Source organism: Bos indicus, chromosome 7, assembly GCF_029378745.1.
Source record: "Bos indicus isolate NIAB-ARS_2022 breed Sahiwal x Tharparkar chromosome 7, NIAB-ARS_B.indTharparkar_mat_pri_1.0, whole genome shotgun sequence".
Lineage (NCBI taxonomy): Eukaryota > Metazoa > Chordata > Mammalia > Artiodactyla > Bovidae > Bos > Bos indicus.
The window spans coordinates 49,929,210-49,956,135 of NC_091766.1; the positions used below are offsets into that span (position 1 = coordinate 49,929,210).

Below are 26,926 nucleotides of genomic sequence, written 5' to 3' on the forward strand. Positions count from 1 at the left end.
GGGCACTCGTTTTCCCTAAGCTGTTCTATTCAGAATGTTGCCTTGTAAATATTGGGGGTGATTTAGGATGCTACACAACATTCAGTAAACCATGAATATATTTATATGGACTGATTCCTTAAGGACAGTGGTTTGAAATTTATCAAAGCGATAAAGACTGTTTGAATTTCATTTGAATTGTATTTGATAAATGTTTTCCGTGGAAATGCAGTTTACTTTCTCATTTGTTTACTCAGCTTTCACGTGGAAGTTTTGATTCCCGCACCCTACCCCCTCCCTTCTTTTTTTTTTTTTTAGGTTGCAAGTGGTTGGTTAGAGTGGTTATAATTGGGTTTATTGTTTTTTCTTAACCAAGTGCTCTTGGAAACAATATAATGCATTAGATACTTTGGGGCAACAAATAAGAGTAGTAATTTGTACTCTGCTTCATTGTCACTATGCCAAAATAATTTGGTTTGATTGGTCTAAATAAAAGGACTTTTGTACCTAGTTTTTTTTCGTTGGTTGGTTGTTTAATTACAAAACTCCAGGACTGAAGATAAGGTAGGAAAGTGGTGATATTTGATCTCTGACTCCCATGCATCCTGAATGAATAAGTCACTCAATAGTTCTGTGCCTGGTTTCCACAGTAATTAATAGTGATTTTTTAAAAAATGGTTACTATAGAGTGAGTTAAATGTCAGGCACTCAGGCTCTTCTCATAATAGTGGAGTACATTCTTTATATGGAGTATCAATATTATCATCTCTTGTGTATGCTTAAGGCTGCACTGATAAAGATATCCAGAGCAAGGGGAGGGCAGAATGGGCCCTGTTAGACATTGTGGACTGAGTGTAAGTTCATGCAGGCTTTTTGGAGAATACCATTTGGCTTGATTCCCAGAGGGCAATTAGGCATCATACATCTACTTTATACACATTTGCCTTTTGACTTAGTAATCCCATTGCTAGAAATTTTCCTGAGGATGGGTACACAGATGTTTGCCAAAATACCTTGCAAATATGTTCACTTCAACCAAAACGCCTAAGAGAAGACTAGATAAGCAAATGATGGCCCTTCGTCTGTTCAGTAGGGTACAGCACAGCCATTGACGTGGCTGAGGTAGATATGCAGAGGCAGTCCTAGAAAGATTTTCAAATGAAAACCAGATATATTAATGTCCATAATATGATCCCTTGGAGATAAGAGTGTTGTGTTTGTGTGTGTGTTTTCCTGTTTGAAGCATCTACAGATAAAGACTATATTGAACCATCAGAGTTTTTAATGGGATCCAGATTGGTGTGTCTACTCGGAATGGAGTTTCCTTAGAAATTCTGTTAAAGTAACTTATGGCTTAAGTTAGTGTGGGTACCTCCAACCCTCCTATCTTTGCACGTATGTCCAGTGGGAACTCACTTCTCCCTTAGGGCTCAAGTATAGAGAGCAGGTTGGTTGTGTCCTGGGTTCGTAGTGGCCTCAGCTGGCTGGGGCTGTCTCAGTGAGGGTAGAAAATGTTACTTCAGTCAGCTTCCTGATATAGAAGCCTTCCTTGGTGGCTAAAGAATGGCAGGCCCTTCCCTGGTTTGGGTTCGTCTGGAAGAAAACCTGTATGAATTCAAGAAAATCTAAATTGCTTTTTAAAAACTACTTGCCCAAGATGAAGGTTAATAAATCCTTGGTGAAGTTTGGGCCACTTTGTTTAATGAATGAAAAAGAATGCTGTGCTTAATGATTGCCAAAGGTGTTTTCCCACCCCAAGTAGTAATAATCCTGAAACTGGGATGAGTCTTGAAAATCAGTGATATGTGAAAACTTTGGTTCATAGTTTAATTAGCAACATTGTTTCTTTTTTTCCCTTCTCTTCCCCTTCTCCAGATGTTGTGTTAGATTCAGTAAAAGTAGCAATTTTTAGGGTTAGTATTGTAGGCAGGCTCAGTACCAGTCTGCTTAGTTTAAGTAATATGTAGATATTATTTATATAAATGTTGATATAATAAGTATATAAAAGATTTTTCTGATCTAAACATGAGCTCTAAATCCCTTTATTCTTATGATTGGTTCATTGTTGTTGTTCAGTCGTGTCTGACTCTTTGTGACCCATGGACTGCAGCATGCCAGGCTTTCCTGTCCTTCCTGATCTCCTGGACCTTGCTCAAACTTATTTCCATTGAACTCATGTTCATTGAGTCAATTATGCCATCCAGCCATTTCATCCTCTGTCGTCCCCTTCTCCACCTGCCTTCAATCTTTCCCAGTATCTGGGTCTTTTTCAGTGAGTCAGTTCTTGGCATCAGGCAGCCAAATTAATGGAGCTTCACCATCAGTTCTTCCTATGAATATTCAGGACTGATTTCCTTTACGATTGACTGGTTGGATCTCTTTGCAGTCCAAGGGACTCTCAAGTCTTCTCCAAACCACAGTCAAAAGATCAGTTCTTCAGTACTCAGCCTTCTTTATGGTCCAACTCTCATACTGTCCATGACTACTAGAAAAATGATAGAATTGACTATACGGACCTTTGTCAGCGAAGTAATGTCTCTGCTTTTTAATATTTTGTCTAGGTTAGTCATAACTTTTCTTCCAAGGAGCAAGCGTCTTTTTAGTGGCTGCAGTCACCATCTGCAGTGATTTTGGAGCCCAAGAAAAGAAAGTCTTTCACTGCATTGTTTCCTTATCTGTTTGCCATGAAGTGATGGGACCAGATGTCATGATCTTAGTTTTTTGAATGTTGAGTTGTAAGCCAGCTTTTTCACTCTGTACATTCACCTTCATCAAGAGGCTCTTTAGTTCCTTTTTCCTTTCTGCCATAACGGTGGTGTCATCTGCATATCCAAGGTTATTGATATTCCTCCCAGCAATCTTCATTCCAGTTTGTGCTTCATCCAGCCAGACATTTCTCATGATGTACTCTGTACATAAGTAAGCTGGGCTGGAAGAAGCACAAGCTGGAATCAAGATTGCCAGGAGAAGTATCAATAACCTCAGATATGCAGATGACACCACCCTTATGGCAGAAAGTGAAGAGGGACTAAAAAGCCTCTTGATGCAAGTGAAAGAGGACAAAACCACTGCAGATGGTGATTGCAGCCATGAAATTAAAAGACGCTTACTCCTTGGAAGGAAAGTTATGACCAACCCAGATAGCATATTCAAAAGCAGAGACATTACTTTGCCAACAAAGGGTCCGTCTAGTCAAGGCTATGGTTTTTCCAGTGGTCATGTATGGATGTGAGAGTTGGACTGTGAAGAAAGCTAAGCGCCGAAGAATTGATGCTTTTGAACTGTGGTGTTGGAGAGTCCCTTGGACTGCAAGGAGATCCAACCAGTCCATTCTGAAGGAGATCAGCCCTGGGATTTCTTTGGAAGGACTGATGCTAAAGCTGAAGCTCCAATACTTTGGCCACCTGATGCAAAGAGTTGACTCATTGGAAAAGACTCTGATGCTGGGAGGGATTGGGGGCAGGAGGAGAAGTGGACAACAGAGGATGAGATGGCTGGATGGCATCACTGACTCGATGGACAGGGAGGCCTGGCGTGCTGCAATTCATGGGGTCGCAAAGAGTCGGACAGGGCTGAGCGACTGAACTGAACTGAAGCACGGTGACAATATACAGCCTTGATGTACTCCCTTCCCAATATGGAACTAGTCTGTTGTGTCATGTCCAGCCAGTTCTGACTTGCTTCTTGACCTGCATACAGGTTTCTCAGGAGGCAGGTAAGGTATTCCCATCTCTTTCAGAATTTTCCATGGTTTGTTGTAATCCACACAGTCAAAGGCTTTAGCATAGTCAATAAAACAGAAATAGATGTTTTTTCTGGAATTCTCTTGCTTTTTTTATGATCCAGCAGATGTTGGCCATTTGATCTCTGGTTTGTCTGCCTTTTCTAAATCCAGCTTATACATCTGGAGGTTCTTGGTTCACATACTGTTGAAACCTGGCTTGGAGAATTTTGAGCATTACTTTACTAGCATGTGACATGAGTGTAACTGTGCAGTAGTTTGAGCATTCTTTAGCATTGCCTTTCTTTGGGATTGGAATGAAAACTGACCTTTTCCAGTCCTGTGGCCACTGCTGAGTTTTCCAAATTTGCTGGCATATTGAGTGCAGCACTTTCACAGCATCATCTTTCAGGATTTGAAAGAGCTCAACTGGAATGCTATCACCTCCACTAGCTTTGTTTGTAGTGATGCTTCCTGAGGCCCACTTGACTTCACATTCCAAGATGTCTGGCTCTAGGTGAGTGATCACACCATTGTGCTTATTTGGGTCATTAAGATCTTTTTTGTATAGTTCTTCTGTATTCTTGCCACCTCTTTTTAATCTCGTCTGCTTATGTTAGATCCATACCATTTCTGTCCTTTATTGAGTCCATCTTCGCATGAAATGTTCCCTTGGTGTCTCTGATTTTCTTGAAGATTCCTCTAGTCTTTGCCATTCTATTGTTTTCCTCTATTTCTTTGCATTATTCCCTTAGGAAGGCTTTCTTATCTCTCCTTGCTATTCTTTGGAACTCTGCATTCGAATGGGTATACCTCTCCTTTTCTCCTTTGCCTGTTGCTTCTCTTCTTTTCTCAGCTATTTGTAAGGCCTCCTCAGACAGCAATTTTGCCTCTTTGCATTTGTTTTTCTTGGAGATGGTTTTGATCACCATCTCCTGTACAATGTTATGAACTTCCGTCCATAGTTCTTCTGGCACTCTATCAGATCTAATCCCTTTAATTTATTTGTCACTTCCATTGTATAATTTGCTTTAGGTCATACCTGAATGGCCTCGTGGTTTTCCCTTGTGTTCTTCAATTTAAGTCTGAACTGGCAATAAGGAGTTCATGATCTGAGCCACAGTCAGCTCCCTGTCTTGTTTTTGCTGACTGTATAGAGCTTCTCCATCTTCAGCTGCAAGGAATGTAATCAATCTGATTTCAGTAATGACAGACTGGTGATGTCCATGTGTAGAGTCATCTGTTGTGTTGCAGGAAGAGGATGTTTGCTATGACCAGTCTGTTCATTTATTACCCCTAAAATTGGTTTATGTGAAAAGTTCAATACATTTTATGTTTTAATAGTGCAGTGGTATAAACTCAAAGTCTCCTAATGTTTGAATTTGTTGTTGTTTTTCAGTCATTAAGTCATGTGTGAATCTTTTTGACCCCATGGACTGCAGCACCCTAGGCTTCCCCGTCCTTCACTGTCTCCTGAAGTTTGCTGAAACTCATGTCCATTTGGTCAGTGATACTGTCCAACCATCTCATCCTCTGCTGTCCCCTTCTTCTCCTTTTGCCTTCAGCCTTTCCCAGCATCAGGGTCTTTTCCAGTGAGTCATGTCTTCGCACCAGGTGGTTAAAGTATTGGAACTTCAGCTTCAGCATTATTCTTTCCAATGAATGTTCAGGGTTGATTTCCTTTAGGATTGACATATTTGATCTCTTTACAGTCAAAGGGACTCTCATTAGTCTTTTCCAGCACCACAGTTCAAAAGCATCAATTATTTGGTGCTAAGCCTTCTAGTCCAACTCTTACATCCATATGTGACTACTGGAAAAACCATAGTTTTGACTTATACAGACCTTTGTTGGCAAAGTGATGTCTCTGCATTTTAATACGCTGTCTAGGTTTGTCATAGCTTTCCTTCCAAGGAGCAAGATGCTGAATTATGGTCTTGTTAGCTGTCTTGTGGTAATTCATTCTCCCCTCCCCGCCTTTTTTTTACTGCTGTATTTTGGCTCCTTGGAAAGATATTTAATTGATGATATAAAAAAAAATTTTTTTTAAGACTTTTAGAGCAATTTGAGAGGAAGCCAAATTAAGAAGAAGGTACAAAGTTTTTCTATCTATTTTCTGCCCCTACACATGCACAGCCTCCTTGTTATCTACATCCCCCATCACAGTAGCACATTCATTATAATTGATGACCCTACAGTGACACGGCTCACTCTTGGTAGTGTACCAATGTAGCCATCATTACAGCGTCATACAGAGTGTTTTCATTGCCCTCAAAACCCTCTGTCCTCTACCTGTTCACTCTTCCCTGCTCCAGAACCTGGCAACTCCTGAGGTCCCTTCATGTCTTTTCATACCTTGATAGCACATTTTTTTTTTAAGTGCAGAATAATATTTCACGGTCTGGATGTACCACAGTATTTCAGGTTGCCTACTGAAGAACACCTCGATTGCATCGTAGTTTTGGCAGTTATGAGTAGTTATGCTGTAGACATCTGTGTGCGGGGCTTTGTATGGAATGCAATTGCTGTATCACATGGTAAGAGTATGTTTAGTTTTGTAGCTGCAAGCCATGCCTGCCATCTCCAGGGAACTACAAAATGGAGGGCCCTGTTCCTGGAGCCTGCTAGGTATCTGGAAGCCCACAGGCAGGGCATTGTGGTGGCTCTGTTCTTTGCTGGATCTGCTAAGTACTTGCACTTGCCTCTGGCTCCCCTTGAGATAAGAGGAAACAGCGTCATGTCCACTTGCTTGTTTGAGGTATCTGAGGAGGTAAAGCTATTGTAATCACTCTTCTAGACATTGTGTTATGTAACATGACTGTGTCAGCAGAGGCTGAGAGGGAAGGGTAATGACTTTTAGAAGGGAATTAAATCAGGAACCAGTCCTAGATAATGACAGGTCAAAAACATAAGGTAACCAGAATGGCAAAGAAATGGTCGGCTGTGTTTCTCGGGTTTTATTATTTATAATTTTATTTATGTATGGCTCTGCTGGGTCCTCTTTGCTGCACCTGCTTTTCTTTAGTTGCAGAAAGCGGGGGCTCCTGTTGCGGTGTGTGGGCTCTCGGGTTTCAGTAGCTGAGGCGTGTGGGCTCAGTAGTTGTGGCACCTGGGCCTAGTTGCTCCGTGGCATGTGGGGTCCTCCAGATCAGGGATTGATCCCATGCCTTCTGCATTGGCAGGCAGATTCTTTACCACTGAGCCACCAGGGGAGTCCCCATATGTGTTTTTTAAACAGATTACATTACAGTCCTGACTCTTCCAGAAAAACCAGAGCCATTAGTCTTTCACCTGTTGAGACATGAACTGTCTTGGTTTAAGAAAGGGAGCATGTCTTTAACAGACAATGCTTCTCAGATTTCTTGTGTGTCTTAAGGAAAGCTGCTTTCTGAGCAGGAAGAAAATAGCCAGACAATGACCTGGAGACTGTGTCGCTCACCCACCAGCCCCATGCGGTGTGGGCAGCCCTGTCATGAGGGCTGTCTGCTGGTGGACTGCACAGTTCCTGGTGGTGAGAACATTCCCTTTCCCATTCTGCATCAGCCCCTGCAGATCCTCATCCATTTCAATGGCTGCACAGTGCCCATAATTTATTACTCTATTCTGGGACATTTTGGTTGCTCCCACTTCGCTATTATAGATGCGGTTAACGTGAACTCCTCATTCTGGGGTTCCCGATACCCAGGGTGAAGCTTTGTCTTTGAGGAGAAACAGTTCTGGTAGATCTTCCAAATCCAACTCCATCGAGGCTTTTGCCTGCCTTCCAGGCCCTTCTCATGTTCCAGAGTTGTCCTGATGTCTTGGTCGTTTGTCTGAATACCATTGGCATCTCCTGGAGCAAGGGGCAAGGGACTGGGAATAGTGAACCTTGTCTTCTAATTAGACTTCGGGATATAAAATCAGTGAAATTGTTTACGGGAAAGAGAAATTATCAAGGATTCTGAAAGATGGGCATCTCTGCCTGTCTCTTCTAAACCTGGAATAAAGATGGTTATTCTTGGAGGTGATTACAGGTCCAGTTTCCAGGGGAGAGTTGATCCCATGGGTAATCTGGTCTCGAGTGAAATGATGTGTGTAAAGCTTCTGGCACAGTAGCAGGCACACAGTGAGCACTGGATGAGTGACAGGTGCCAACTTAAAATTGTCCCCTTCTGGTGGGAGGCCTCCTCCCTCATTCGGCTGTTTTTGTTTGTTCCTCAGAGAATCACATTTTGGAAGACGTGAACAAATGTGTCATTGCTCTCCAAGAGAAAGATGTGGATGGGCTGGACCGCACAGCTGGTGCAATTCGAGGCCGGGCTGCCCGGGTCATTCATGTCGTAACCTCAGAGATGGACAACTATGAACCAGGGGTCTACACAGAGAAGGTGCTGGAAGCAACCAAGCTGCTCTCCAACACAGGTGCAGGATTCCCTCCCTTACCTGTGCTCCTCACACACACATGGCCCCGTGGTTAGGAAGTAGGACATTGGGACTCAGTTTGATTTTCGAACAAGAGTTCTGGAAGGTACATCAGATTGATGAGTCATTGGTCAGCCACAGTAAGACCACACAAACACGTTTCCCTTATTTGTGTCCCACAGGTAGTAATGGGAGTCACTCTAAACTCAGTATTTTAAGATGAACTTCTGAGTTATATCTCTAGTTAATGAACACACTAAATTAAGGAGGGTCCCATTCTAGCAAGGCCTCTGCTGCTGCTAAGTCGCTTCAGTTGTGTCCGACTCTGTGCAACCCCATAGACAGCAGCCCACCAGGCTCCCCCGTCCCTGGGATTCTCCAGGCAAGAACACTGGAGTGGGTTGCCATTTCCTTCTCCAGTGCACGAAAGTGAAAAGTGAAAGTGAAGTCACTCAGTCGTGTCTAACTCTTAGTGACTCCATGGACTCCTGCCCACCAGGCTCCTCAGTCCAAATCCCAATTCAAATTCTCAGCCATCTAAATCCTGTGTTGCAGAATCTAGCCAGAGACAAAGAAGCGGATTCAAGTCTTTGTAAAATATGGCATTTAATTTATTTGAACCATAAATACCTCTCACATAGGTAGAAGCAGAGGCTCATCATCATCCACTCTGCCTCTCTGCATCTGACTGAGGGATTTAGGAGGGCTGGTGGTGATGTTATCATCTCTCTTCTCTGCAGTCATGCCGCGTTTTACTGAGCAAGTGGAAGCGGCTGTGGAAGCCCTCAGCTCAGACCCTGCCCAGCCCATGGATGAAAACGAGTTTATCGATGCCTCCCGCCTGGTGTATGATGGCATCCGGGACATCAGGAAAGCGGTGTTGATGATAAGGGTGAGTAACTGCATTTTAGATGTTTTAACAGCTTCCTTCTTATCATTTGCTAAACTTGAGCAATGCATCATTCTGGAACTCAACAGATGTGTTGGCAGTATATTAAAACCATGAATCTAAGGGCTGTTAGGAGGAGATATGTTTAATTACGTTGTCTAAAATGACTTTTACTTGCAAGTTAGAGCCCAAACTTGGGCTGAGAAAAGGGGACCTAGTATGAGTTGAGGCTTCCTCTTGAGTTAGAGGGCAGTGACAGAAAATAAAGGCTCCTCAGTGAATTTCAGAGAAGGGAGTATTTCCCTTATTCAGGTTGAAGCTGTTCTTTACATGTAGCACTCCTCACCTCAGAGGGGTGGCAGGCAGGCAGGGCACTAGAGCCCCAGGGTGTTGAGGGGGAAGATGAGGGGCTGTGCAGCCCTCGGTGATGCTCCTGATCTCAGGGCCAAGTGTCCAAGAGCCCTCTCACCATGGCTGAAGGGAAATGCCACCCACTCTGGGCCCCATTTGACCCGTCTTCTCTGAGCCAGCGGCAGTTCTCACCATCTGAGACAGTGTCTGGGGTCCCCTGGACATGAACAATGGGGTTTTGAGAAACCAACACCTCCTCTGTGATCATCCTGTGTCTTAGGCTGGGACTCACATAGCAGCTGATCCCTCACACGCTGTTCTGAACATGAATGTGTTGCTCTGGAAGCTGAGAGCAGGACCTGTGCCAAGCTTTCCTGGGGTCACCTGGATGCCCCCAGGCTCGGGCCAGCCCTGCTGTAGCCACAGAGCCAGCATTTGGAACATAGGCCTGCTGAGTAGACGGTTGCTGGGCTCTGTTGACAGTCTAGTCATGTCAGGGAGTTTCCATTACACCTTCATGGTTTGCTGGTCAGACCTTCCAAGGTGGACAGGGTTGTGTCCCCCTTTTTACCAGAGGCCATTCCTAAGTAGTTGCATCAGGCTGGATGCATTCTGTATGCAACGTAAAAACACTTGGGCATTACTGCACTCCTCTCGGGTAAGGAGCAACGAGAATGGCTCAAGGGTTGTATGGCTGGCTCCTGGCTGTTCCTGCAGGCCCGGGTCACCTGCACATAATGGGGGTTGGGAGGGGATCTGGGGGAGCCTGTTGCTTTCTTCACCCCTGCTGCTGTGCTGGAGAGCAGCCCATGCTCAGGGAGGCCTGGCCTCCAGAGGTGCGAAGGGATCCCTGGGTCAAGCGCACCAGTGTGGCAAAATGCAGCCCTGTTTTTCCAAAGTTCTTTGTGTGCAGACAGAGAATAGAAGAAACATTAATAATCATGAGTTGTTGAGTGTCTGAGGTGAATGCCTTTGGGGTTTTAAATGAGCTGGCACTGCACACACCCCAGGATACCTGCACATCTAGGGCCTGTTCTGTGGAAGCAGGATTCCTCCTCACATCTGAGACTCTCAGCAAGTTCCCTCATCTCTCTTAAGATGCAGATGATGGTGTTGATAGCTTTGATGGGATGAATTGGAGATAACGTGCTCAGGTCAGGACCTGGCATGTAGTAGCTGTTTCCTGTGTGCTCACTGCTGTGTTGGATCGTAAGTATGAGAGGCCCTGGCAGGTGTGGTGAGATGGAACCTGGGTGTGGTCACCTGGGAGGGCTCAGAGAGCAAGGACAAGTAGGTCTGCAGCAGCCTTGGTTTAGCTCCTTTTTGTCTTGATTTAATTCAGGAACCATCCTTCCAACCCCAGGGCCTCTTGGTTTCTTGATGTCTTGTCCTCCCCCATACTCAGCCTCTTTTGCCTACTCTTGCCTGGTCTTTGTCATAACCAGCATCTCCATCATCCCTTTGGTCAGCTGCTCCCTTTGGTTCTGTGACTCCCAACAGTGCTTTGAGTCCGTCGAGATCTTCAGCCGGTTGGTCCTCCCCACTTGCAACCCTCACTCAGCCTCTCGGGTCCTTGCCTCACTCCTATTCCAGCTTCTGTTTCATCAGTACAATCTCTCTTGCACCCTTTTACTCCCCTTATTTGCCTTTCAAAATACAACCCTAGTGAAATTCTGTCTCCTGCTGAATGTGGTGCATAAAAGTACAGTCATCTGACTGGGGTCACTGGACCCAGGATGTCAGGGGACTGTTGGTGCTACACAGCCGTAGAGTCTGGGAACACTTCATACCTTCTCCCCTTTCCCCACCTGTGCCCCATCCTACCTGTCTGGCCCTGAAAGTAAAGTCACTCAGTCATGTCCAACTCTGCGACCCTATGGGCTGTAGCCCGCCAGGCTCCTCCTCCATCCATGGGATTTTCCAGGCAAGAATACTGGAGTGGATTGCCTTTTTCTTCTCCAGTGGATCTGCCCAACCCAGGGATCGAACCTGGGTCTCCCACATTTCAGGCAGACGCTTCACTCTCTGAACCACCAGGGATCCATCGTTTCCGAGGATCCTGAGGTGGTTTGAACATCTGCTCCTGGCTGAGCCTGTTCTTTGCACTGGGTCTTGTTCCCTATTCCTCCAGCACTTTTCCCCCAGCAGACAAACATGCCTTAATGTCTCCCACTGTAAGAAAATCCACTGGCCCCCTCCTCCTCAGTCTTGCTGGTTTCTCCTCATCCTTCATCTTCACAGCCCGTGACCACGGGTACACCCTGTAGCATAGTTTCTCACCTGTCTCTTTTCTGACTGTACTCATTTGCTTGGAGCATAAAGATGAGAAAACCAGCGAGAGGCTGACTCCCATGGTCCACTCCTCCAGCCACCCTGCTTGCTGCCCCTTGCTTGTCATCCCCAAAGTGAGCTCCGCATCTCTCCACCCTGCTCTCTCATCAGTTGATGGCACGTCTGTCTTCCACTTGCTTAGGCCCAAATTTTAGATTCACCTTTGATTCCACTTTTTGCCTCATACACTGAATCTGATTTATCAGCAGATCCTGTTGGGTCTACCTTCACAATAAGTAGGGATTCTGAACATGGTTACTGCCCTGGTCTAAGCCACCAGCACCTCTCACCTGGATTCATGCAGCTGCTTCTCAGTCTCGCTCTTCACATCCTTGGGTGCCTGCAGTCTTGTATCTGTGAGAGCAGGGATGTTTGTCTCTGTCATTCTGTACCTTAAGAGCCCAGAACTGCTTGCTTGGCACACAGAGATTCAACAAGTGAATGAACAGATAGAAGATAATTTGGTTTCCCTGGTAAGAACAGTTCTTTGGGCTGTGATGGGCTGTGGAGGAAGGTGGGGAAGTAGAGATCCTGTTAAGAGGCACCCCTCACTACAAGGCTCAAGTGTCTGTCACTCCAGAATCACAATGGCCAACAGCAGCTGGACCCCAGGTGTTGCACTGACGTGTAACTCACTGGTGCCTCAGGTGACCCCCACTGTCCTCACCTCCACACAGAGGGACCGGCCCAGCCTTCACCTGTGTACAAACCCAACATACTCTGGGCAGTCCGGATGCTTCCTCACAGGAAGCCCTCAGGCTGGGGTTGGATTAGGTCCTGGTGCAGATGAGGGACTCGCCTCACTGCCCTCTTGTCATAGGCCGACTGGCTGGGCCAAGAGCCAACCTCAGCTGTTCTGCCTGCTGCCCTGTTGCTGATAATTTCCCGAAGATTACATTATGTTTTAAGTCAGCAGCTAATCACGAGAGGCTGGAGGGTATACAAAATAAGAATTTTTATTTCATAATTAAAGCAAAAAAGTGATCAGTTCTTTTGGTATTTACTCAGACTTTATCTGCCATATTCTCTTTTCCTTTAATAAAAGTACATAAAAACACACTGCCTGTTTTTACTCCTCAGATCAACCTTTGCTAACCTAAGAGGAATCCCAGTATTAATTCAGTTAATTTTCTTTTTTCCATTAAAAAATGGCAAAGTTATAAGAATCTGTTTAATGTATGAAACTGCTATTTTTACTACAGTACGTTTTCCACCCAGAACAACTCTCACATTTGTCTTAAGATGCAGGTGTTGGAGAAGTACATGAAGTGAAAACCTTTTGTCAAGCAGAGTCTTGACTCTTTGGTAGAAACTGAAACCCTCCAGGTCCTTTGGGAATGCTGGTGTGGTGCCTTTGCTCGCTGTTTGTTGAATGGACTGCTTGGCACATGCATCGGTGAAGCAGGGTTCAAATATTGAGCAACTTTAACTTTATTCCTCGTGGCTGTTTAGAGTACTGCAGAAAATTCTGGATGTCTTTACATCAGACCCTGGGGCTGTGGGCCCAGGGGCTTGGGGCTGCTGGCGGCCCAGGGTTGTGTTTGACTTGTCATTTCTGTCTTGGTGGCAGACCCCTGAGGAGCTGGATGACTCTGACTTTGAGACGGAAGACTTCGATGTCAGAAGCAGGACAAGTGTCCAGACAGAAGATGACCAGCTAATAGCTGGCCAGAGTGCCCGGGTAAGGATCAGGTTTAACTTGTCCTGCAGACCTTCCTGTCTCTCCCTGTTCTTAGCTTTTTCTTTTCCAGAAGAACTCTCTCATTATTGAAAACACCATTTTTCCTCTCATTTTCTCTGGCAGTGGAACCTTATCCTAAAGTTGTGGCACCTGCTAGTCCATTGTAGGTTCATCCAGAATGTCTCCTCAGCTAGAGCAGGGCAAGAACATGGCCCCCTCAGCTGTACCCTGAGGCTTTGGTTTATGAAGAGCCCCGAGTCAGGAAAGTGCTATGCTCCAGTCAATGCAATGTTTGTTAATAGGACAGTGAAACTCAAAAAAGATTGCTGTCTTTGCCTATCTCAATGATACCACGGGCATGAACTATTTAATTATTCATGGGGAAAAAAATAACAGTGGTACATTCAAGAAAATCAGAGCCATTGCATTCATTTGAGTCGTTAAATCTTCAATCAATTGCATTTATGTTTTTGGGAGGATGCCAAGAAATATTACTAAGGAGTCTTTTTTCACCCCTTAGAAGTCATTTTGAACAGCGGGTTCATCTCTGCTTTAAGCCCCACTGGGTCCTAGCCCTTGGGGAGCTGAGTCGAGAGGAGCCCTAGGCCTGAGTCTGGGGCTTGAGGTAGGCGGCGGGCCTCCAGGTGCCGCAGGCTTAGGTGTGAGTGCCTGAGAAGTGTGCTCTGCAGCAGGTTCTCTTCTGCCTCCTTTAAAACTTACATTTTAAGACTACTTCTGGGTCATCTTGCAAAGTTGGAGATGTATATACTGACACCAGGGAAAGGCCTGCATGCATTAGCCCCTCCCTCATCCCCATGGCAGGAGGCGAGGTTGACATTTTTTTTTTTAAGGTTAATGGAAGTTTATTTTTCTTCAAAGTAATTTTATTGTAGTTGATTTACAATGTTATGTTAACTTCAGGTGTACAGTAAAGTGATTCAGTTATACACATATTCATTCTTTTTTAGATGCTTTCATAGGTTATCACAGAATATTGAGTAGAATTCGTTGTGCTATACAGTATGTTCTTGGTTATATGTATAAAATACTGTATGTTCATGCCAAGCTCCTGATTTACCCACACCCTATCACGTTTCCCCTTTGGTAATCAACCCTAAGTTTGTTCTCAAAGTCTGTAAGTCTGTTTCTGTTTTGTGAATAAGTTCATTTGTATCTTTTTAAAAAATCCGATTCCACCTATGTCTAATATAATGTGATATTTGTCTTTCTGACTTCAGAAGATGAAACTTTTAAAGAATTAAGCAGGTTTTGTCCCTGTGCAGGTGTGATCAGGAAGCTTGTACATTAGCCTACAACTCCTCACACCGTTATTCTTGAAAGTGGGTCGGGAAGCTATAAACTTCACAAAATGAGAATAAATGGTTCTTCAGGCAAAATGAAACCTATTAAAGCATCATCCTACCTATGTCATAGATTGCTTGGTGGAAATATTCTTGGTTAATGCACTGTGAGAACTTCATATTCTCTTTATGTAAGAGCTTTCTGTGCTTCTGATTTCAGGCGATCATGGCTCAGCTTCCCCAGGAGCAGAAAGCAAAGATTGCGGAACAGGTGGCCAGTTTTCAGGAAGAAAAGAGCAAGCTGGACGCTGAGGTGTCCAAGTGGGACGACAGTGGCAATGACATCATCGTGCTGGCCAAGCAGATGTGCATGATCATGATGGAGATGACGGACTTCACCCGGTGAGCAGCTCCTCCCTGCAGGCCACCTCACGCAGGCAGGATGTGCTGCTCCGTACATCCTTTGCTGTTCATCTCCACCTACAAGGGCTTTAGTTAACAATCATCCTTGTTCCCTGTTTTCAGAGGTAAAGGACCACTCAAAAACACATCAGATGTGATCAGTGCCGCCAAGAAAATTGCTGAGGCAGGCTCCAGGATGGATAAGCTTGGCCGCACCATTGCAGACCATGTAAGTAACAGACTTGCCCCACAGGCCTTAAAGTTCATGCTGGACTCGGGCAGCCCAGGGGTGGTAACAGTGTTTTTCATGAGCCACAGCACTTTGCTAATCTCAAACAGTGTTCTTAACTCACCAACCTGCTTGATTAACATCAGCATAGAGTTTTAAGGATTTCTGAATTCCTGTTTCTTTGACAAGTTTTATAAGACAGGCCCAGTTTGCATTACAGCACATCTCTGCATTACATCACATACACACATAGGTGTGTATGTCCTAAAATCTTGCTTTGATTGACAGCTAAAACCAGCCTTTACTGTTAGCTCTTCAGATCTCTTTAGAATGTCAGCTCTGGGTAGGAGCTAATTCTGCAAGCCCCAATAATATACTGAAACTAAGTGCGTTAAGAGCCTCTTGTGGGTGTATTTCACGTAAGAGTCAGGAGCTCTTTGGTCTGGTGCTTTGGAAGCATGATGTGCCGAAGTGGGGACAGACGTCTGTGTTCCCAGCCACCCAGCCTTCATCCCTTTTCTCTACTGATGTGTTGAAAAAACTGTGTAAACCTCCAGGAAAGTTTACAAGCTATTTTCAGCTATAGTTACAAAGCCTTCCCACTGCTTTCCCTCAAGTGTCCACATGCTCAGCCTGCACCAGGGCTGCAGGACAGTGACAGTGCTCAAGCCAAAGACTGGGAAGCCCTCCTTAACGCCCCTCTGTAAGGGCTTATATCTGGTACTCAGCCCCAGTACATCTACTGGCCACATGAATGTGAGCACCATCTGGTCTCTTCCTCTCAGCAGCCACCACTCAGTCCATCGTGCACAGCCTGTGCCTGCAAGACTATGGCCTTCCTCACTGACTCCCTGCTCCGCCCTCCACACAGCTCCCAACACAGTCTTCTTACACAACCATCTTAAAATGCAAATGAGGCATGGCTCTAACATGCTTCAGGAGCTGCTGAGAATAAAAAACCCCAGCCTCACAGAAGGGAGGTGTTGGCGTCAACACTTAAGAGGTGCTCTGCTTGCTTTGGTTGACGCACTTGTTCTCCATCTTTGCCTAAAATGACTCTCCTTTCATCAGGTGTTTAGAGTGTGCACCACTGAGCAGATCTGGGCCCTCTGAGCAGACAGCCCTTCACTCTAGCTCATGACACTGTCACTTTTCTCCAGAGGCAGGGACCCCAGCAGAGTTGCTGAGGGTAGTGACAGCCCGGGTACTTGGATAATCCTCTCTCATCCTTGCTGCAGCACTGACTGAGCCTGTCAGAATAGCCCTAGGAATGGGTGTGTTTGGGCTCAAGAGTGCTTGGTGCTAAGTCCGCTCTCTCGTCAGTGCCCAGACTCAGCCTGCAAGCAGGACCTGCTGGCCTACCTTCAGCGCATCGCCCTTTACTGCCACCAGCTCAACATCTGCAGCAAAGTCAAGGCCGAGGTGCAGAACCTTGGTGGGGAGCTGGTCGTCTCTGGGGTAAGTTTCCTCTGTCAGTGGGAGGAAGTGCTGGGAGAGGACCCATAGTTTCCTCTCGGAGGCTGAGGGCTGCACGTCGGCTCCTCTGTGCATATTGCAGCTCTGCTGAACACGGTTGGTGACAGTTAGGAGCCCTTACTGTGCTGGCCTCTTCCCTTTTGCTTCTGTGGGAAAGAGTATTTTTATCCTCCTTTTTTTTCTTCTTCTAGAGAGAAAGTGAGCCTGTTCAGAAATTGCAGAGACATACAGCCTTTCTCAAACCCCCTCCACCCTCAAAGAGCCCCAGTACACTCTCTCCCCTTGTCTGTTTCGCAGGTCACATCACACAGTTCTGGACCTGTCACCCTAGGGGAACAAGGACACCTCACTCCATGGAAGCCCCGTGGCTTCTGCTAAACCCCACACAATTTCCTTTCAAAGAACTTTGAATGTTGGACATACTTAGACCATTTGTTTACCTGCTCCAACATCAAATGCCCCTGTCTCTGGGGACAATTACCCATCTTCTCTAAATGTGAGGGGAGTCCCCTGGGTCATTACTCAAAGCATGGGGCGCTCTGTCCAGGAGGCTGACCTAAGCCCCCCACCCCATGCCTGTGGCTGTTGACAGTGCTTGTTCTGCGGATCATCCCCCGCCTTGTTTGAAAACTGTCGAGGGCTAGGGCAGGTAAGGTAATGGTACCTTACGTTTTTATTACTCTTCCCTTCAGAAGGTCTGAAATACAGGCATTTTCAGGGTGTTTGGATGAGAGCACCTAGCCGTTGGGAGAGCTGATTAGGAACGAGGGCTGCTTCCGGGCCCCAGGAGAGTGGGGACTCCCTGTCGGGGACCGACAGGCCAGCTGGACCTTCCACCCCAGACCCTGGCCCGTGCTCCTCACCTCCTGTCTGTGCCTCTCAGGTGGACAGCGCCATGTCCCTGATCCAAGCCGCAAAGAACTTGATGAATGCGGTGGTGCAGACAGTGAAGGCATCGTACGTGGCCTCCACCAAATACCAGAAGTCCCAGGGGATGGCGTCCCTCAACCTCCCTGCTGTGTCGTGGAAGATGAAGGCGCCTGAGAAAAAGCCCTTGGTGAAGAGAGAGAAACAGGATGAGACGCAGACCAAGATTAAAAGAGCATCTCAGAAGAAGCACGTGAACCCCGTGCAGGCCCTCAGTGAGTTCAAAGCTATGGACAGCATCTAAGGCTGCCCGGGCCCTCCTAAAGATCCCTCATCATTCTTCACTCACATATATTTGCTAAATAGAACACTGATGTTAGATCCCATAGGGAAATAGATTCTTGAGACCTGGCCAACCTGGTGAATTTTGTAAGGACGTACTTGTGTTTAAGTCATAGAATTCAGGGGCATATATCTAGCTATATTTTTTATACTCCTAAATAATTAAAAGTAAAAATTCCATAACCAAAGAGACTCCCACATGAATGTGTTAGTAACACTGTTGACCAAGTTGAGGTGCCTGTCCTCCCAGTGGTGGTAGCAGTAGGTTTGGGAGAGGGGATCTACCAGCATCTTGGTTCAGGGAGGGGCTTCCCCCAGTTCTGGCCACTTGGCTGGTAGTAAATGACCAAAGACGACCCGGAGGAAGCATCCCGGGCGTCTTAGGAGGCCTTGGAGAAAGGAACATTCCTAGACAGGTCTTTAGAGGGACAGACCACACAAAACTAATGAAAACAATGTATCACAAAGAAAATGGATTACTCTCTTTATAACATGAAAGGAGGATTTTAATGCATGGTTACAATTACTAATGTACTCTGCTGTGGGACATTAATAAAGTTGCTTTTTTTCAGGCTAGAATGTTGTGATGCCATAATCAGAACATGCTCTTTTAACTTCCTTCAGTTTCCAAATGTAAATTCATCATTGGGTTCACTTCTAATAATTGCAGCGCTTCCTGCTTTGGGCTTAGGAGAAGCCTGACAAAATAGTGTTTGCTTAGGCAATGATTTAGACTTACCTTATTTGTGATTACTATAGCGATTACTATAACTACAAGGTATAATTTTACTTTATTTAAATTTTATGAATTTGAATGTTTTTACACTAACTTTTCCCAATAAAGTCCACTATGAAACCAAGTCTAAGGGGCCAGAGTTCTTTTCTTTGCCTTCCCATAGAGTGGAGTTTTTACATCAGACATCTCCTGGATTTGCCCCCAGCATCTGCCATGCTCCGGCCTCCCGTTGGCCCTCTTTCCTGGATGGTACTGCCCAGGGAGGGAGCAGACTGTGCAAAGGGCTCAGGGCTGTGCCTCCCTGGAGCTTCCAGGCTGGGCCGGCTGGGAGGGCCACGCCCACCATGGGAATTCACATGTCTGTACTTCAGGGTGCAGGGCAGAACCTCAGAGGCATCCTTGACATCTCCCTGGAGGTCACCCTCCCCTTCTGAATCATCCCCACTGGTTTGTAACTGTACCAAGATGATGGCTGCCTTACAAACCTCCTGAAGCTGCTGTCCTTTCCCAGCCTACGTCCCCATTCCTTAGAGAGTGTCGTCCTTGTCTCCCCTTCCTCACTTCCTGCCGCTCCAGTCAGCTCTGCATGCCCATCTTCCTCTCCGCACCGTCAGTGGCCAAGGTGCACAGGCCCTCCCCGCTCACAGCTCCTCCTCAGCCTCCGAAGCATCTCACTCCGGTTTCCTGTTCCTCACAGGGTGCTCCTCCTCCTCCTCCTAGCTGGTCGAAGTTGCGCTATCTGTCCCAGGGCTCAGTCCTCAACCTCTTCTCTTTGGTTCTGCTTACTCCTGATCTTAGCCAGATTTCTGGCTTTAAATACCATCCAAATGCCAACTTTTCCTAGAACTAGACTTCTATAACTGGCGGTCTCCTAAACTCTCCACTTGGATGTCTTTATACATATTTTACAGAGTCTTCCCTTTGAAATGTATGCTGGGGCCAGCTACTTCTCACCAGTTCTGTTTGCCGTCACCTGGTCCAAGACCTCATCACTGCATTAGCTTCTCTTAGCATGTAACAAACTGCCCTCAAACTCAGCAGCCAAGACAACAAGCATCACTCACAGCTTCTGAAGATAAGGGATCCAGGAGCAGCCGAGTGGAAGGTTCTGACGCTTGGGTCTCTTGTAAGGCTGTCTGGATGCTTGTGAGCAGAGGACCCACTTCCAGGCTGCTTCACAGGGCGGGGGTGGGAGGCTGCGGTCCGTGCCAGGTGGGCCTGCCTTCCCACAGAGCGGCTCACGCCCCCACCAGAGTGAGCGAGCCGAGAGGATGGCAACCAGATGGAACCTACGGCGCGTTTTAAAAACCTGATCCCAAAAGCAATACGTGATGCCTTCAGTGTTATGTTGGTGACACAAACTACCCTTGGCCCACAGTGGGAGGGGACAACACAGGGGCACAGGCAGGAGGTGGCTCCCACGGTCGTCTGCATGTGGACGCTGCAGTAGGCTCCTTCCCCGCACCGCCCCCCCAACCCCCACCAGGCGTCCCCAATCACCGTTTCCATGGCTCACAGTAACCCCTCAGAGACAAGCCAGAGCATGTCATTCTCTTAGCTCAACCTTCCAGTGGCTTCCATGCCCTAAAAGCCAGAGTCCTAATAGTGAGTGTGGACGCTTTTGTCTCTGGCCTTTCTTCTCACCGTTCTTTGCATATCTGCCCTTTGCCAGTTTTGGTTCTGCTCTCCCCAGAGACCCACCCCCCTCCCAATTCCTTCTCAAGATCTCCTTCAGATGTCTTGTCAAAAGTCTATCAGAAAGACTTCCCCTGATATTTTGCCTCCCTGCTTCACAGGGATAGGAATCCACTCTCCAAGGCCCAGGACACAGTGAACAGGTACCCTGGGGACCTGGGGGTCCCTTGTGGGGCCAGGCCCACAGACGCTGACCTCCCTTCACTCGGCCCCTCCTCCTTACTGACTCAGAATCCACGCTGACACTTGGAACACTCATGGCTTTTGCTGCCGTGACCTACAGCCCTGCACCCAAGCGCCATGTAGACCATCCAGTCCACCTGTCTGCTCAGCCCATCCACTTCTCTCAGAGGCTGAGCCCACCCTGGTCTAGACAGCCCCCTCCCTCAGCCCCCAGCATCCATTACCCACTCTCCACCAAGTGATAAAAGAAACTTCCAAAAGCATTTCTCAAGAGTCAGTCCTCTGCACACAGCCCTCAGGGACCCCATGCCTGCCCTGGGAGTATCTGGACTAACCGTGCCCTTTACACCCACACTGCCCACTGGACGCGATTCCTAGGATGTCCACACGCTGCCCCCCATGAGCCCATCACTTGCATGTCCCAGGCATCACCCTCACCATCCCAACATTAATAGCACACGTTCCCAAAAGATGAAAGTTCTACTGAGCTTCACTTCCTCCTTAAGCAATAGCTATGAAATGTTTGATGTGCTACAGTTTTTCTAATACACATTAAAATTCGCTTTAGTAAAGTGTTCATTGCTATAGCGCCTAAAATCTCCCCTTGTGCCACGACGGGCAAGCGTGGCCCACGACCACCCCCTTCTCACCAGGCCTTGGCCCTGTTGCCCCCAGCATGTGGCGTTGCAGTGCCAGCTCACACAGGGCTGTTCTGGCATTCTTTGGGGAAAAGGCAGTGGTCTTGGTGACCCCGTAACCTCTCAAAGGCCCTGGCACGTGCTTGAGAAATAGTTGAACTGTTCAGATGATTCACTGCTTATTTAAACCAGTCAATCAGAAGATACTGGGAAGCAGAAAGCAGGTCACAGAGGCGGCACCAGAGGTCTTAACCAGCGATCCTGAATCCTCCACCCTCCTCACAGACCGTGGGCTGAGCTCGGGGGAGACCAGACTCACCGTGTCGGTGTGGGGTTTGCTCCTGCCCCTTGGCCACCGCTAAGAGGGGTGTCTCCCCTCACATCCCGAGGCTTCTTGCTTCTCAGCCAGGGTAGCCACGACCCTCAGTGTCACCTCCCTGGGTGACACCTCAGGCCAGCTCCTCCCCTGGGTGCCTCAGCCTGGCATTACGGGCCAGCTGCCCCGTGCCCCTGCTCTGGCCATGACCTCACGCAGGCTGGGCACAGCCCCGCTGCTCTCCCCCCTGCCCTGCTAACCATAGGGCAGTGCCTCCCACAACCCCCGGGCAGACGCTTCCAAGGGTCCCCCTCACCTCTGCACCCTTAATGCTCACAGCGTCCACTCTCCACCCAGGCAAGGATTGCCCCCCACTGAAGAAGAGCAGCAGCTGCCTCATGCTGGGCACACCCAGGGCCCATGTAGGCCTTCACCCACATCCCCCAGTTGCTTGTTTGCTGCTCGTGACGTGTCGCTATTACTGCCCCTCAAACTCTACAGGAGTGGCGACCAACTCTCTCACCCAAGTCACACAGCTCACGAGTTGCCCAGCCCCTCCTCTCAGCCACTCAGTCAGTCCCTCTAACGCCCCCAGGTTCAGACCAGCCCTCAGGAGCCCCAGAGGGCAGGCTCTTCTCCCCAGAGACGCCCTCAGACTCCCACCGCACCTGCCCATTCCTGCACGGGTCCTCAGGACTGCGTGTCAGCGTGCAGGGGTTCTCCAGGGGGTGAGGTCACCCTGTCACTGGTCACGGGATCCCAGTCCAAAGCATTCTAGCCCTCAATTCTCACGCCCCCATTTCCTGCCTGACCAAGTTTGCCTTCCCTCAGTGGTTCTCATCAGCACACAAAAATATGTCATAGACCCCAGAGTTTAAAACAAGGGGACAAAAAGCCTTTCCAGGTCCATGTCTCCCTCCCCTGAGACAGAGCTCCTCAGGGGAACGTTGGGACCGTCTCCAGTGCCCACCACCACTCTCCCCGCTCGGTCCAGCCCTCCTCTCGGCCTGACGTGCTGCTGGCAGCCACGCTCCCTCCTTGTCACGCTTTCTCCAGATTTCCACCATCACATCCTCACTCACCTTGCTCGAGTCTCCTTAACATGCTCCCCCTCTTGGTCTCTAACACTCAGCTAGTCCAGGCCACTGACCTTGCTTCTCTTCTGCTTGATCAATAATGTACAACAACCAGGTTTTCAGGGAGGGATGGGGAGAGGCTGCATATATATATCCATATATTTTGTTACACATTTTACTCCTATAAAGGAATTACAGTACACAACTCAGAATTAACGAAATAGGCAATATTCTTTACTCTCGATTCCACACAGCTTAAATTCCTTCTTTGATTTTTGCTCAAATCTTGCATCCATAGCCAACCTATGGTTGAAACTGACAAATGAGTCTAGTTCTGACATGAATGTTGGTTGATATTTTTGTTTACCTTAAGGAGTAAGGAAGTGAAAGAACAAAAATAAATGTGGGAATTTCACTTGTCAGTGAATGATGACTTTGCTGAATCAGATAATATCTGTCAAATACTGTAAGATAATTTCATTTTTTTGTGCTAAATATAGATGACACACAAAGCTTAACTGGCATTAATGTCTTCTTCATCACCCTCTTTAAAGTCTAGACAATCAACAAAACAATAAATTAAGCCTTGATTTGTAACATTTCCCGACTTCCCTGGTGTAAATACTCCCACCACATCAGATTTCCAGCCACCCACGAGGTATCCTGCTGGTGGAGCTAGGAAAAGAAGTTCGAGTGCACGGTTAGTGTTTCCACCATCAGATGCGATAGACATTAAGTAATCTCAGAAGCACAGATAACAGTCAAATGCTAGGAAAGGAAACGTTTGAGTATTTCAAAGTGTCAGTCGCTCAGTTGTGTCCAACTCTTTGTGATCCCATGGATCCCACCAGGCTCCTCTGTTGAAGGGATTTTCCCAGGCAAGAATACTGGACTGGGTTACCATTTCCTCCTCCAGGGGATCTTCCCAACCCAGGGATCGAACCCAGGCCTCCTGCATTGCAGGCAGATTCTTTACCATCTGAGCCACCAGGGAAGTATTTATTACAATTTTTTAGCTGTAATTTACACAGAGTAAAATTCACTTTCTGGGGTGTCTGAATTTTGACACATGTAGTGGTTGTGTAACCACAACTGAGACACAGAACATTTCCAACATGCTCCCCAAGATTCCACTGTGCCGCCCCACTGTCGTTGAAATGTCCCCTAAGTCCTGAACAGGCCCTTTCCCTATAGTTCTGCCTTTTCCAGAATGTCCCATAAATCAACAGTATGCAGCCTTCTGAGCCTGGCTTCTTTTGAGTCCGCAGCATGCATCTGAGACGCACGCGAGTGCCGCGGGCATAGCTGTCTGTTCTGTGTGGAGCAGAGCACCGTGGGGATTATTTCCATGTTGGTCCATCCACCCCCAGATAAGGGACATTTTACCTAATTCCAGTTTTGTTTTTACAAATAAAGTTGATATAATTGTTCAAGTACAAGTTTTTGTATAAACAAGGATTTTTATCTTGGGTAAATACCTAGGAATAAGAATGGAATGCTGTCTCACGGGCATTTTTTTCACCTGCTTATGTGTCATCTGTATATCCACTTTGGTGATGTCTTTGCAAATCTTTATTTTTGAAAATTGGGTTGACTGTTTTCTTGCTTTGGGAATTCTTCATATATTCTGGATGCAAAATCCTTTGTCAAGTATTTTTTTTTGACATTGATTCTAGATACAAATCCTTTTTGCCAAGTATATATTTTCTCCCTGTTTTTGGCTTGTCTTTATTTTAATTTCACAGAACAAGTTTCTAATTTTGATATAGTTCAATCCATCAGTTTTTAACTTTATGAATTGTGCTTCTGGTGGTATAGCTAAAAACTAAAGTCACAAATATTTATTTTCCTCTCTTCTTCTAAAAGTTTTACAGTTTTTCATTTTACAGTTTTTCATTTAGGTCTGTAGTTGGTTTTGAGTTAAATTTTGGGTAAGACAACAGTTATAGGTCAAGGTTCATCTTCTAAAACATGGTTGTCCAGTTGCTGCTGCAACTTCAACTTTATTGAAGTCCTGAGGTAAGGCTTCATCCTTCACTCTTTTTTTTCCCTCACACCCCACATGCAATCAGTCAGCAAGTCCTCTCACGGTGACCTTTAAAACACAGTGGAGTCTGACCACATCACTGTCTCCATCATCACCCTGGTTCACACCACATCAGCTCTCACCTGGATTTTACATCAGACCCTGCGCCGGCCACCTGCTTCCGTCCTTGCTCCCGTGTCATCTGTTCTCACCACAGCAGCGTGCGTGGTCCTGTTAAAATGTCAGTCACGTCAGGTCTGCCCTCCGCTCACAAGTCTCCAATGGCCCCATCACAAAGCAGCGGCTCCAGTCCTCACCAGAGCTGCCAGAGTCCGCCCTCCTCACGGTGCTTATTATCCTCCCTTCCACCAACTCTTGCTTTTCTTCCAACACCCAGCCATGTTCCTGCCTCTGCTATTTCCTTATATACAAAGCACTTCCCCAGATCCCACAGGGCTCACTGCCTCACTTCTTCTCTTCACACTGCACCTCCTCAGAGAGGCCTTCCCTGACACTCCTCATCCCCCATTCTGGGCTTTATTTTTCTTTAGTTTTCAGCATTCACTGTCAGACATCATGTTACGTAGCCCAGGTTGTGCTCCTTGGCTATAGGTCCCGGAGGCTCTTCCTAGACCTGCAGACAACAGTCACCGATGAACTGGATGGTGGAACCAGAATCCACCCGAGACTAAGGACCAAGAAGGCAGAGGCCCTGGATGACCCGGATGAGGCCACTGAGAAGGCAGACTGCAGCCCAAGCTCCACCCCTGCCAACGTCTTGTGTTATGTATGTGAAGGAGACGGCAGATGCAGTGCCATCACCTGGCTGTGGGCTCAGTTGCCTGGCACTGTCTGCCTCCCCTCACTCACTCCCGAGTTCCAGAACCTTTCTGGACCTGGCCTGCTCAGCCGTCTCTCCTGGCCCTCCCACCACTGCCTGTCAGATTAATTAAAATGATCTTCTTCTGAACCAAACATTCAAACTTTTCAAAGCGTGTTCCGCCCAGCAAACTCCAGCTCTGCCCCTCGCTGCCTCTGTGACCTCAGGCAGATCATTCAGCCTCCCTGGCCGTGACTTCCTCATCTGTGAAATGTACAGGCTACTGACAGGTTTAGAGGCTGCGAGCCAGCAGGCATCCAACTCGGAGGACTCTGGTCTGAGCCCCATGATGCCCGAGCCAGCAGGCATCCAACTTGGTGGACTGATCCCCGTGACGCCTGGGCCCCGAGGCATCCTACCCCAACTCCACAGACCCTGGCCTCCCTCCCGCCCCGCTGGAGAATGCTCTGCTGCAGCAGCCCTCCCAGGCTCTCCGTGGGCAGGAGCAGGGCTGAAGCCATTGACCTGCCCCGGGTTTCTCTGGGCCTCAGTTTGCCCTCAGCTCAGCGAAACCACGATTTCTACATGCAAGGCCAGAATGGGGAGAGTTCTACACAGAGGCTGGGAGGGGCGGCCTAAGCAGCAGGAGTGAGCCTCTGGTGCATTGGGAAAAGCTGAAAAACAAACGCACCAGAATCCAAATCAGGAAAGCCCAGAGCAGGGTTGCTGTGGCAACCTGCAGCAGGCTCCCAGCCTGGCGCTCAGCCTCTCCGGGGTGGGGGCTGCGGCTTGTCAGGCTCAGCCTCCCCTGCCTCCAAGGCTGCCACCTCCTGCTCAGCGCAGAGCACATGGACGCAGAAGAGAGGCAAGGGCACGGAGAGGCCCCTCTGCTCCGTCAGGTGGGCCCAGCCTGGGCTCCCACTACCAGCTGTGGAGAGATTATTCCTCTCCCAGAGTGATACCTCCACCCAAAGGCCTCCAGAGTGCACCGAGCGCCCCTAGTCCCACCACCCAGGACCCAGCCTCACCCATCAGCTGCCTGGCCTGGGCTGACACAGCACCCCTGTGTGTGGAGATGCCCTCAAGTTTCTGCCACCAGCCTTGAAACTAACATGCAGGCACGGGATGGAGGGGCAGACTGCCCTGCACAGCTGGGTGAGGAGGGGCAAGCGCGAGTGCTGGGCACTGGTGTGGTGCTCTCCGTGTGTCTTCTCACGTTTAATGGCCTTCTCCTCTGACAGAGGAGGAAACAGTCTCCAGGAAGCTAAGTGTCACCCAAAGTTACAGAGCCACTGGTGGGAGAGAGCTGGGTCCAGCTGGGATTCTCTTAACTCCTGGGCCTGGATCCTTCCCACAGGGCCCATTACCAGGCGACCACCCAGCACATCACCAGGGCACCTCAGCAGCCTGCCACCCAGTGACCACCAAAGCGCTATGCCCAGACCACACAGACACAAACAAGACAC

At 47.6% G+C, this 26,926-nt stretch overlaps 1 protein-coding gene and 1 long non-coding RNA gene across 3 annotated transcripts in view; one reads left to right on the plus strand and one right to left on the minus strand.

Moving 5' to 3' along the window:
* Window positions 1–18,830, plus strand: part of CTNNA1 (catenin alpha 1) — a 177,959-nt gene extending 159,129 nt beyond the window's left edge. For both annotated transcript variants that reach the window (XM_070792049.1, XM_070792050.1), the window contains exons 12-18: window positions 7,901–8,101; window positions 8,842–8,993; window positions 13,243–13,353; window positions 14,875–15,056; window positions 15,180–15,285; window positions 16,609–16,743; window positions 17,645–18,830. In XM_070792049.1, the coding sequence (XP_070648150.1) occupies window positions 7,901–8,101; window positions 8,842–8,993; window positions 13,243–13,353; window positions 14,875–15,056; window positions 15,180–15,285; window positions 16,609–16,743; window positions 17,645–17,932 (1,175 nt within the window). In that variant the 3' untranslated portion in view covers window positions 17,933–18,830. The remainder of the gene's footprint in view (window positions 1–7,900; window positions 8,102–8,841; window positions 8,994–13,242; window positions 13,354–14,874; window positions 15,057–15,179; window positions 15,286–16,608; window positions 16,744–17,644) is intronic.
* Window positions 271–17,758, minus strand: LOC139183844 (uncharacterized). The gene is made up of 2 exons (XR_011567398.1): window positions 17,625–17,758; window positions 271–16,948 (listed from the first exon to the last, which is right to left on the minus strand). It is a non-coding gene; the product is annotated as an uncharacterized lncRNA (long non-coding RNA).
* Window positions 18,831–26,926: the final 8,096 nt, after the last annotated feature.